The 13,337-nt window shown below is 39.3% G+C and overlaps 1 protein-coding gene across 3 annotated transcripts in view; it reads left to right on the top strand.

Moving 5' to 3' along the window:
* The window catches only part of LMO7 (LIM domain 7), a 95,928-nt gene that overhangs the window by 36,087 nt on the left and 46,504 nt on the right, over nucleotides 1-13,337 (top strand). For 2 of the 3 annotated variants that reach the window (XM_066622472.1, XM_066622470.1), the window contains exons 6-10: nucleotides 2,166-2,195; nucleotides 6,069-6,186; nucleotides 9,343-9,485; nucleotides 10,491-10,923; nucleotides 12,375-12,689. In XM_066622472.1, the coding sequence (XP_066478569.1) occupies nucleotides 2,166-2,195; nucleotides 6,069-6,186; nucleotides 9,343-9,485; nucleotides 10,491-10,923; nucleotides 12,375-12,689 (1,039 nt within the window). The remainder of the gene's footprint in view (nucleotides 1-2,165; nucleotides 2,196-6,068; nucleotides 6,187-9,342; nucleotides 9,486-10,490; nucleotides 10,924-12,374; nucleotides 12,690-13,337) is intronic. The other variant, XM_066622471.1, reaches the window with a different exon arrangement.

Below are 13,337 nucleotides of genomic sequence, written 5' to 3'. Positions count from 1 at the left end.
CTGCGGATTTTGGATTTGGCCCAGGTTTGGCCCAAACTGAAGTATCCAGAGGCTCTTCTGAGGCCCATGGAGACTGCGTGCAGCCTCCACAGGCGTCAGAAAGACTCTGGACATGACCGGAGCTTGCTCCAGTTGTGTTCAGAGCTTGGAGGTGCCCAAAATTCATGTGATTTGGTTTCATGCAGAATTTGGTATCTGCAAGGGGTCCAGGAATGGAACCCTCATAGATTACAAGAGTTAACCTGTATTCTGAAGCAGCACAAACACTGGGACTGTGTGTTTTTTTCCCCCGCTTCTAGTGCTAGAAGCCCTAGAAGGAGCTTGGCTGGCATAAAGGCTGCTTCTAGAAAGGGAGGCCCAGAAGCTAGAAGCACTAGAGAGCTTTAGCTTCATGTGTGCTCGGGTCACAGTCTTTTTTTAGGTTCTAGCATCCTTGACATGCTAGAATTTCTCCAAGTGAGCTCGGAGTTCGAAAAGATGGCGGCCACCATGCTGACATACTTCTGACTATTTTCTGTCAGAACAAATGGAGGAACCTGTCAGAAACATGGTAATCTCCATAGTGTGTATGTAGTATGGCAATAAATTTCAATGAAGGGATGCTACTTTATTGTTTTTAAAATAACCACACTGGAAGCATGATAACAGCATGCGGGAAACATCACTTCTGGATGTTTTTCTAGGTTAAAAAATGCCATCAGAGCCATTCTCCATACAGGAAGCAAGGTGAAGGTGCTTACAGGAGTTGTAGGCTTTGTAAGGAATACAGTACTTCCATAGTAGCAGCCCTCACAAGTCTACAACTCCCATAAGTGCCTTCACCTTGCTTCCTGTTTGGAGAATAACTCTGTGTTGGTGCGTCAGAACATGGTTAAATGGCTCAGTTTTCTTTCCTTCTCAGGCTACCCACCCCTGCATGACTTCAGCCTTGCCACCCCCCCCCCCCCCACCAATCAACTTAAAAACCAAGGAGCCCTCACCACATTGATCTGTATCTAAATCGACCCAGGTTCCTAGGGTCAATTTTCAGGCATTTTTTAAAAACTTATACATGAGTATATACAGTACTTTTGATTTTTAGCCTCTTCTACCTGATAGCTGACTTTGTTTACTAATCCTAAATTTTAAAAATGCAGTGCTGTCTCACTTCAGCTGGTGAGAACTAGTACTAAGGTGGGAGGATTTTACAACCTTTTCAAAGCATATTTGGACTCTAGTAAGGGGGCGATGTTGGCAACGCTTATCTTCCAGAAGAGACCATCCTTGATCAGTCTTACTAAGGTTTCTTATGTTCATCTGGTAAAATGTTTATCATCTTTGATTACCCTCATCCGTTTCATTTTCCTTTGAACGTTTGTTAGTTCTTCAGTAAACATTGTGTGCTTTGTCAGTGGCGTAGTTCTAAAGTACATTTATGCATGTTTCATTGGAAAGTATGTAACTGCAATCTGTTTGCAGTTATGAATTTTTTTATACATTTGGTAATGTACTGAAGCTTAATGCAGTTACATAATTTGAAGGATTAACCAGGATTTCTTAAACTTCTGAGACACAACCTGTTGTGCCACTGAAATGCCTTACTCTCCATTCTGTTTGCTGAATTCTCTGCTGCTGACCACTCCTCCCTACTTTTTCTGAGAATATTTTTAATGGTCTTTTAAATATTATTATTGTGAATCAGTTACATAACTGAGGCTGTTATTTTGTGCATTAAGCTTCCGATATGCCTGTTTTGTATTTGCTCATTTGTGAGTGTTATATGTTCATAAACTGAACTGAACATTTGTGTGTGTGTGTGTGTGTGTGTGTGTGTGTGTGTGTGTGTGTGTGTGTGTGTGTGTGTGTAAAGCCATGCTGATAAAACACCTTGTATTTTGCATTTTCAGGCTTTAACTAAAGTCTGACAGGGGAAGCTCATAAGTGTACTTGTGTTGTGGTCCATCCCAAACTTAGTAGTATGTACAAGTTAAGTAAATTGAGGTTTGAACTTCAAAATTCAAATGATACTCAAAGTTTAGTCAATTATCTGAAATTTTTGACCATGGGGACCACAATACCCATGTACTTCTGAGAGTTGATTCATTGCTTTATATTGTATGTTGTCATTACTTAGGATGAAAATGGAATAGGTAATGTGAACTTGTTTTGGTTTTCTGATTTCTCAGGTTGTTTCAAAAGATTTCAGATGAGCATGGGTAAGTTAATGATAAAAGCATGAAAACACATAACCGTTCCAGAACATGCAGGAGATTAACCACACAGCTTATGCATTCACACCCATGTAAAAAAAATACTTGTGTTTGGGGCAAGCTATGCATGCTGCTTTATACTTCAGTGCTTAGTTGGCTGGCTGGCTTGCATAGAGTTCCAGCAATTTATTTGGGAGCTTTGAGTGGCAGAAGGATTGCACGTATGCCCAAAAAGTAAAATGGGCAGCTGTTTTCTGGTGGCTTAAAATCAGTTGCAGTGGCTAAAGAGTAGCATGTAGCACACCTCATATACTGTGCTTTCTGAATAGGGCTTTTTTGCACTTCATCCATTCCACAAGTAGCTCATTATGCTGTATGGAAGCTGATGACCATCCGCCAGGGATGCTAATGGCCAGAAAGGTTTGCTGAACCAACTGTATGTGATTGAGAATAGGATGTACCTGTTGGGGTGCCAACAGATTGTACAAATCATTACAAATCATTACAGTGCTGTCTATAGCTGTTATAGAGTTTGAGATAGTCCCTGTTGTAGGTCTTAAAAAGGTTTGCTTTCTTGACCAAAAATTTGACCACTGTGATATATGATACTGGTGAGCATTCATATCCATCAGAGCAGATAATGCTATCAGGAAAAGGATTTTTAGCTTGTTGTTGGGATGGTCATATGGAATAAATAATTAAGATGGTGTCTTGTTTCAATTCTGTGAACTTTTCACTCTATTAGTTCTCACCTTCCTAAGGAACTTCTAAAATAGGGAAAAATCATTGCACAAATGTTGATAACCAACAGCCAAAATAGAAATGATGGTAAATGTGTGGCTGCCATCAAAACCAGTGGTCTCAATCTTAATTTTTTCCCTTCTGTGATAGAAATTGCATTGTGTCATGAAGTTTGGCATTTCCCAGCCTCTGTTTCATATTACTGGCTGCCAGAGGTGGTAGGAGAAACATGTAACACTGTGATGACATAGTGCAATTTCTGCTAGATATTACTGGTGGGTGGATTACTTGCATTACTGTTTTTAGTAATAGCTATGCATTTACAATTGTGTTTGGTTTGGCCATGAAGTGGTACATCAAAATTGCTGGAAAGGGCAATTATAGTTAAATGGGTTTAATTGTACCTGCAGGACTCAGTTATTCTTTGGCTAATGGCCAAAGAATATCTTCCTACAGTACTTGGAATTTTAGTAAATTATCCAGACTACAATCACTCAAGATAAATTCTGGCAACAGTAAAGGAAGCTGTGATGAGGAGCAGAGGCTACCAGCAAGAGTTTTCCATTGTGCCTTGATAATGGACCCAGACTCAGCTGAAACCATTCCTCAGAATGTTGTACTGCAGTTGGATTGTAGTTGCAGTCAGCTGCATTTGGAGGCAATGCTGGTTGAAAAGCAAGATAAAAATAACACATAAAGAGATTCTATAGCACCACTGACATAAGTGGAAAAAGTTAATTATTACTGCTGAAATTCTGGGGAGGCCCTGACGTTTGCTATGGATAGTGCTATTAGAATTATATGCATATAGGCTGCCTTTGTTGGGGAGCTGAATGGTGTATTGTAGACTAGAATGTGCATGAGCAATTTGTAATATTTTTTGTCTTGTCTAATGTGCCTTAATACGTTTTGACAATCAACTTTGGAAACAGACCAGATAGGTGTTCTGTAACTCCACATTGTGGAGTTATAGCAGCCAAAATAACTAGTAGTATGAAGTCTTATTTGTAAGCTAAACTGGAATTTCAGTTTTTAAAAGATGGCCACAGCTAACAGGCTTCTCTCATATATGAATTTTCCTCAAAAATGTTTAAAACATCATATTTTCATTTTTTAAACTTTAGAGTTAAATCTAAAAATTTCAGATTTTTGCCAAAATCTGCAAAGACAGTTTAAATATTTATAGTGAGATTGAGTTTGTGTGTACAAGTCAATGAATTTTTGGATGGAGATAGAGATAAACCAGTCATGGAGGCTGGAAGAGAATAACCAGGACTTGTACATTGCTTCTCGTATTTAAAATGATTGTACTCTAATCTTAAGTGTGTTTATATATCATTTATTCTATTTAATGGGACTGCAGTTGCTCTCAGTAGTATTTGGAGGCGGTGCTGGTTGAAAAGCAGGGTAAAATTAAGATGCACACTAATGTGTACTTAGAATTGCAACTATAAACATTACCACCAACCACCAACCACCAATGGGTTACAACCAACCACCATTATTATTATGATTAGCAAATATGCTTCAGATTTCTACACCTTTAGGCAAACATTTTAAAAAATCCCCCCACCCCCTTGGAATTTGGCAATATATAATAAGAGCAAGACAGGTTAGAGAGGAAGGGGGGAAGGAAGAGTTAGTCAGAGAATGCCAAGGGTGAGCAGACTGTGTGCAGAATGCATCCAAATGTAAACATGGAGGAAAAGATTTCCATGTCAGATGAAAGGGCATGGTATTTAAAGGGAACTTCATGAGGAAAGAGATGGGTGGAGAGTGTCTTGGAAATCTTACGTAGAACACAAAGGTTGATACCTGTAGATCAAAGGGTCTAGGGAACAGCATAAAAAGGACAAAAGATCAGTACAGAAGAAAAACATCAGACACACGTTAAAGTTAGTTCTAAAAGCATTAAAATGAAGATGAGAATTGAATGGAAGCCACTGAAGAGAATAGTGCTGTGTAATTCGTCTGTGGAACTCTTTGCCACAGGATGTGGAGAAAGCGTCTGGCCTAGATGCTTTAAAAATTGGACAGGTTTAGGGCGGAAAACTCTGTCACAGACTACAAGCCGTGATGGGTATGTACAATCTGAGATTAGGATGACCCAATATTTGGTAGCTCTACTCAGAAGTAGTCCCACTGCAGCTGGTCATTCAGTGAGCCTGCTGGAGCCATGCCATGAATTTCTCTGGGATGGCTAGGAACCCCCTCCCTCCCCTGCCTTCTCCCCTCAATCGTTCAGGGGGAAAAACCTCCCTCCCTGGGCTTCTACAGCCAATGATAAGGAAAGAATGCCCTCGGTTACTCCTCCTGCATCCGGTGGTCATCTGTTCCTTCTTTCCTATCACAGATGGGCATAAAGCCTGCTCCTGCCTCCCCCTCCCATTCATTGCAAGAGGAAAACATTAACCCTTCCTGCCTTGTTGCTGGAACCTCCCTGCTGCTCTCCCGGTCTGAATGATGGCCCCACGTCTTTCATGCCACAAAAAAACAAGCACACCAGACACAGACAGACTTGATTCTGCACGTGTGGGAATGAGTGCTGTCGGGGGGGGGGCCCTAACTCGAGTATTTTTCTGAGTCTTCCATACACAACCCTGAGTCACTGAGTCACCCAAAAATATGCATTTTTGCATCTCGAATTTGAGTCACCTAACTCGAGTTCACATCCCTATTGGTTCACAATGTGTAGTTGCGTGTTTCGTTTTTAAAGTGAAGAAGTTAAAATCTTAAATCTGTCTCATGGTTAAAATCTTAAATCCATCTCATGTCTAGGAAAGGGCCAGCCTTATCCTTAGGCAGCGCTAATTACGATTCTGGTTGCAGACAAAAACTGAAGAGTTTTCTGAGGTTTTGTTTTCTTTGTATGGTAATATGTGGATACATAACGCAACTTCTGGATTTTGAGAGAGATCATTTCTATTGTAATCTTGGAACGTGGAAAAGATTTGTGATCAAAATATCTGTTGTGATCACTGATGGTAACAGAATATAACCACCAGTTCCCCTACCGTGTGCTTTCCTCAACCCACACCCTCTTTCCATCTTAAACACAATCTTAGTATTTCTCTTCAAAGAGTAAGACCATTGCATAAAGGCAACTGAAAACTTTTTAAATGACGTTTTTGCTTCTAGGAGTAAGTCCTTGAATGATGTCAGTGCAGATGAACTGCAGACAATACGTCAACTGCGATATGAAGAGCTGCAGAGAATCAGGTCTCAGCTACAGGAACAAGATCAACAGTGGCAAGATGTAAGTTCTACTGAGGGTGAATGTATTTCTTTTCATACACTACTGCAGAATTTGAAATACATCAAAGCTGGGTAGTACCACTTAGGCATGCTTGCAATTACCTTGATATATTAATATCTTAAAATATGCTTTATGAGACTTTAAAAAAGGCAATCTAAAAAGAAATTTATTTATTTACAAGTAATAGTTTATTTATTTATTTGCAAAAAAATTTGATCCATTTCTCGTGAAGAAGCAACCTTAATTAATAGTTTCAAATCTTGATGGGTGTAGTTATGTGACCCAGCTTTCACCTGCCCCCACTACCTGCCATTTACTGACTTGGGGGAACAAACAAACCAGGAAAAAAGGCACTCGGATATCTCACTATTTTTATACAAGTTTGCAAATTGCAGGAGCTCAGCTGTTTGCAGAGCAATTAGCAGCTCTCTGATTTTTGAATAGCCTCAGAGCTTGAGTCACTAAGGGCGCAATCCTAACCCCTTATGTCAGTGTTCTCCAGCACTGGCATTGCGTTGCCACTGGGACATGTGCTGCATCCTGCACTTGGATGTCACTCAAGGAGGCTTCCTCAAAGTAAGGGAATGTTTGTTCCCTTACCTCAGAGCTGCATTGCCCTTATGTCAGTGCTGGAAAGCACTGACATAAGGGGTTAGAATTGAGCCCTTAGTTATCTGATCTTTCCATCACCCATGTTTTCATTGGAGGCTCTTACAGGATTGACCAGAAATTGGAACACAACCCATCAAGTGGTTCCCAACCCACAATTTGAGAAATGTTGTCTCAAGTTATTTGGGTTGTCCCATATCACTATCTATTTCAGACTTGGAGTGAAGTGGCTATGTAATTTGATACCACCTTCTTCAGCCTTGCTTCCTTACCCTGTGCAGCAGTGGTTCTCACACATTTAGCACCAGGACTCACTGGGACAGAATTCGAATCTGTCGGGACCCACCAGAAGTGATGTCATGACATCATCAAGCAGGAAAATTTTTAACTATCCTAGGCTGCAATCCTACCCACACTTACCCAGGAGTAAGTTTCCTTTACTATCATTGTTAAAAGAATAAACATAGTAGTTTGTTAAAAGTACAGATCTATAACATTTCCCCAAATGCAGTCGCATGCCATGGTAGCATCAAGTCTAATATATTAAAAATAAAATATTGAATTGAATGGGGACGCACCTGAAATTGTCTTGCGACCCACCTTGTGGGTCCCGACCCACAGTTTGAGAAACACTGCTGTACATAACTCTGAATCTCACACTTGTGTGAATGAGAAGGGAAAGTAGGATTTCTAGAGTGAGGAGTTTGAAACCGAATTCAAGAACTATCTGTTAAACAAAGGAATTGTTTTCTCTTGATTGCAAGACTTAAGCTTATCAAGTGTAACTCTAACAGTACCTTTAAAACAAAATGAAGCACTTCATTTGTAGTGTATAAGTACCTGTGAAACTGCATTTCTGATTATGATCGACAGATGCTGACAATTTCTATATTTAGAGCAGTGTTTTTCAACTTTTTTCATTTCATGGCACACTGGCAAAGCACTAAAATGGTCAAGACACACTATCGGTTTTTGGACAATTGACAAGGCACGGTGTGCTGTCACATCCCCCAATGGCCCTACTAATAAATGACCCTCTCCCAAATTCCCGCGGCATAGCAGTGTGCCACGGCACAGTAGTTGAAAATGGCTGATTTAGTGTATTATTATTAACAGTATTTATATGCTGCTTTTCAACAAAGAAGTTCACAAAGCGGTTTACAGAGAAAAATCAAATAACTAATGGCTCCCTGTCCCAAAAGGGCTCACTATCTGAAAAGATGCAAAAGATGAGTAGCAGACAGCCACTAGAAAAGACACTGCTGGGGTAGGGTGAGGAGGGCCAGTTACTCTCCCCCTGCTAAAAAGAGGAGTACCCACTTGAAAAAGTGCTTCTTACCCTGTTAGAGTATGTTTTTAATTTTTAGATGCTAAGGACAATTAGACAGAAATAGTCTGCTTATCAGCTTTCCTAAGTTGCTGCTGGCATCTGACAAGGAAAAAAAATTATAGATTCATGTTCATTTTTGATAATGATTGTTCTACTCATAGCCTGTTGTTGGATTTTACAGTCACGAGGAGAAAAGGAATACTTGACCAGCTTTAAGGGTCAGAGTACTATTTCAAGAACATCTTTGGACAGTGCAAGTTAGCTCACCTGTACTACTGGCCAGGAATGTGCCATGGCTTTTTGTGCTGGTGAGGCACAAACATAATTGTGCCTCGTGATCCAGAAGTGCTGTTATTTCTGGGTCACTTCCAGACATGACACCTTTGGTGTGCCTCCTCTGCCTCTAATCACCACACATCCCTGCTAATGGTATTGGGGCAAAATTAATCTTGCTACCTGTGTTCCACATCTTGCTAAATGTTTGCAGAACAGAGGAGTTTTGTCTTCAGGGATGCCCCTTTCATCTCTTTCCTTTGCTCCAAAAGGACTGGACAAAAAGAAGGTTCTGCAATTGGAAAAGTTGTTGTGGAGATGGGACATACCTTCTCCAGACTCTTATTCCAAAGTTCAGGCCTGTAGGAATTGTAATCTCTTAAGGGGCTTTATGAGTAGCCTTACCTCTCTTAAATGTGGACATCCCAGATATCTGCTTGCAGTATATGTTAGAATGGACATCACATTTTGCCTGATGAACATTCATCATTAAAACAGCTGCCTAAGCATTGCAGCATGAAGCATAGCATACTATCATGTGCAGTTCTATCAAAAGCCATAAAAAATAGCCTCTACTCTTGCTTGTGTGAACAAAAGTATGTTTAAAATTAAAATTTCATAAAGCATTGCTGTGAAACAGCGTAAATATGCACACTATAACTGATTACGTTTAAGACTCGCAAAGAATATTTTCCTCCAAGTAGAAGCCTGGTTTGTTTTTTCAACTGAAGGGGAAGCGGTTGCGTACCAGATCTTAGACCATTTCGTAGCAAGATACTTGAGAGTGTGGGAACTCTAGACATGTAAAGTGAATTGGGGCACCTGAGCATCCAGTCAGAATGAATAGCCTTGGATGGGTAATGTGATCCTTGGGCATTTACAGTTGTAGCTTTCTTACCAAGGTCTGAAGCAAACGTATTGTACATCTGTGTGATTTGTATTAGGATTTGGCAAAATGGAAAAGCCGACGCAAGAGCTACAATTCTGATCTGCAAAAGAAGAAGGAGGAGAGAGAAGAAATTGAGCAGAGATCCTCTGAGAGTTCTGAAAGACGCAGCAAAACATTGAGAGAAATGCAGAGAGACAGGTAGTGCTGGTAAACTGTATTTAGCACTTTTAACTGCTTCTAAGCATGTAGACTTGGAAGTTACATTAATGTAACTCAAGTTCAGAGTAAGAGTATTATGAATGCAGCCTAAAACATTGTAATTTTAATCTCTGCAAACAAACTTGTGGTAACTAAGATTTTTTTGTATTGATTCAGAATAATTAAGACAATTCCTTCTGATAAAATTCTTTGTGTTGTATCTTAATATTAGAATTTTTGAAATGAGTTAAACAATATATTTCTTTAAATGTGTTCGTATGAGTGGGTTAATTTTTAAAATTGTTATATTTCTAAACTTAAATATATTAGAAGTTTAGTTTATATCCTGATCCTAAACACATTTACTTACAGTGAAGTCAGTAATCACTTATGGATTGCAGTGAAAGTAAGTGTGCTTGGGTTCAGAATGTTGTTGCGTAGTTGCTTTGGCATGAAAATGACTGCCTTTGCTTGTCCTGCAAGAGACATCTTTAAAACTTTCACCCAGCTTCCTCTTTATGTTCCAACTAAATTGTGGTGTGAATCCCAGTGGAATCATTGAGAAATATGCATTCTTTAAGAAGTAAGAAGTTTAATGCCTGCATATCACAAGTGGTAGTCTATGATATGCTATCGCATTTTGGATAAGTGATATGTTCTTATCTGTGCTTAAATGCTTAATTTGAAAAGCCCTTCTTTAATAAAAATGCAAGTAGTCCACTACTTGTAATAGTAATTATATTGGCTACCTGTCCTTAGGATATGTATTCTTTCTTAAAACATACAGCAGAGGAACAGGCATTGTTGTCAGCATTTAGAACCTATAAATTTATGTAGTCTTATTTAGGTGAGAAGAAAGAGAAATTGATTAGATCTTTCATAATGCTTCAGTGTATTTGCATTGTTCTCTCTCTACTTTAGAATGCATTTCAAAGCAAAAATCATGATTGAGACTAACTATTCTTTAGGTTGCTTATGTTGTACTGAGCTTGTTTTTGTCTCTAGGGAGGGCAGAGATCAAGGGCCTTACAATGACAGTCAGCAAGGAGGAGTACACAGACCCATATATACAACAAATGATGATGTATTGATTGAAGAAAAAATGTCTTCAAGGCTATCAAAAGATCAATTTGTTGAAAATAATGCAGCCCCCTACTTGAAGAACAGTGAAGAAAACAAAAAAGAGAGTGACCAAAAAACAGAGAGCTGTACAAGAGCAGAAACTCGTATTTCACCTCAGAGCATGATGGAAGAAAAGAGCCAGCCCTCTTTGTCAACTTACCATTCAGTAAATGCACAAATTGGGTCAGCTCGGGTTTCAGCTTCTCTCCCGAGAAGTTACCAGAGTACTGATACTGCGAGACTAACGTCTGTGGTTACACCAAGGCCTTTTGGTGTCCATTCAAGAGGAATCTCATCACTTCCCAGGTCGTTTACGGTAAAACCTTCATCTTCTTAATGTTTGTGTGGGTCGCTAATTCTAATTAAGTCCAAAACTTTGCATTGTTTTTGTAAATTTGTTATAGTTCAAAATGACCTGTAGTGAATAATTTACTGCTTCTAAAAATCTACAGGCAGATTTTTCTGTATTTACAGGCAGATGTTTCTGTATTTAAAATCTCTCAAATGCGTCTTCAAAAGTGCAACTCATAGAGAAACAAGAAAACCCTACCTAAGAAGAATATACAGATCAGATATTATCTTTTATGGTGGTTTTTCTTGTTTTCAGCACTTTTTACTGGATTTTGTGCATCTTTGACATCATTACATCATAGTACTTCAAATTCATTATTTTAATTAGTTTGGGCTAATTCATACATTATGTTAATTGCATGTACTGCCCTGGGTTTGGGTTGGATTTTTTGTCTAAAAATAGTACAGGAGTATGTGCAAAAAATGGGTTGAAGCCATAGCAAATGGTAGGGTGGCTTGAACACTTCATGCCCAACGTGGTTTTGACCCCAATTGTGTGCATCCCTATATACTAATTAAATTATTAACCTTCATTTGAAAATGGGGGGGGGGGGGGGCTTTTAATTTAGAGTGTAGATAGATTAATCCAGATAAATTTTTGTGATGTTTAGCAATGAACACCAAGAAAATGTATTTGTAGTTGACAGTAGAAGTTGGTATGTGTCTCAGTATACACTGTACACCACCAGAAGTCCTGTAAACATTAAGCACATGTATGCAGTTGTGCCTTTTTGTGTACTTTTGTACATAATGTGCATATTCACAGTGCAGTCCTATGCCTGTCCGCTCAGAAATAAGTCCTGTTAATTTAAGTGGAATTTACCTGGGAATAAGTGTGTATGAAATTTAGCTTTGCACCAAATCCTTCACATGGCTTGCATTTGAAAGGAAGACAGTCCTTGAAAATGTTTCTGCTATACTGATGGGATGGTGAAACTAGCTGGAGTGGAGAAATAAAAATCAGCATAAATGATTGAAACAGGGTACCAAGTGGGAAATTCAGCTCATGGGAAGCAAAGAGTTAATGCTATATGGGCTTTGAATTGAAGCTTTTTTAATAATTTAAAAAACTGCAGGGGTAGTATTATTATGACTGGAACCACAGAAGGGGCAAAGTCTCCCCTAGAATCCTACCTTGGTATCAGCCTGTTTGAAGTGCTTCCCAGCTCTATTTTTAAACAAAACAAAACCTGGGCAAGGACATGTATGGAATGAATGCTTTAATTGCATTCATGTATTGCAGCCTAAATTCCATGATGTATTTTATCTTGATTGGAAGCATCTTATTACTTATTAGCATCAATATTTACTTTTCTTTCTTAAAACAATGCGAGTAGGGCTTAGAAAAACCTGTAAATGGCCAACATTTAAGTACTGGAACCAACTTTGAAAAGCTTTCTTTTAAATTTCTTCTAGATGGATGATGCCCAGAAATATAATGGAGAAATAGATGTGTCTAAGAGAACTCAACGTATATTCACCAGCAATTCAGTTTCTAAGCCTGAGATTGGGGAAAGTCCAGGTGATCCAAAAGGTACAGAGGATGATAAGACTCGGGCACAAGACTCATCTGTGGAGAATTCCTCTAGTGCAATCCAAGCTGCAGATGCTGATCATCTTGTTCCTAAAGTAGAACATCATCCTGATCATGACTCAGTGACAGCTGTATCTTCAGCAACAGAAGAACAAACCGTTCCAGAGACAGAGACTTTAAGAGAGCAAGTAAGTCAGGTCAGACGCTAGTGTTTCTGCTGTTTACGTTTGTACTGTTGGCAGAATTCTGGAGAACATTCACAGCATTTGATACATACGTACTGCAAAATCAAACTAGAAAAGCCACCTAAGCAGGGAGATGTAAAACAGCTAGACAGGAAAAAGAAGCTAATGAGTAGTCAAAACAGGAAAGAACAATCAATAAGCATTTAAATTAGGAAAAGAATAGGTAACTGGTTCACCTACTCTTCCGGATAAACGTACATATGCACACCCACTCTTTTTGTATATACGTAGCTCGTGTGCTGTCACTCTTCAGATGCCATTTCTCAACTGCATATGTGCTAGTCTAAGTTCATTTGCTTCTGAAAGATGCAGCTCCGCCGTCTGGGGTTTGGCTAGCGTATCCAAGTCTTGGTCTTGTAACGACATTCTTCTTCTGCTTCCTCTTTCCATTTTTTGGCTTCAAAGGTTTTGAGAGATCCTCCCATGATGAAAGCTCAGGTATGCTCTGGCAGTGCAGGATAGCCTCCAGAGCAGTATTCCTTGGCACGAGTTGAGTGCCTGATCTCTGTCACTTCACTTTGCCTGGTCTGTTGCTGAGCCTCAGATAAGTTAGCACTGAGCTCCACCTCGCTTTCATCTGTGGCTCCACTAACATTTATG

This window comes from Tiliqua scincoides, chromosome 3 (assembly GCF_035046505.1).
Source record: "Tiliqua scincoides isolate rTilSci1 chromosome 3, rTilSci1.hap2, whole genome shotgun sequence".
Taxonomy (NCBI): Eukaryota; Metazoa; Chordata; class Lepidosauria; order Squamata; family Scincidae; genus Tiliqua; species Tiliqua scincoides.
This window is presented reverse-complemented; position numbering and strand designations above follow the sequence as displayed.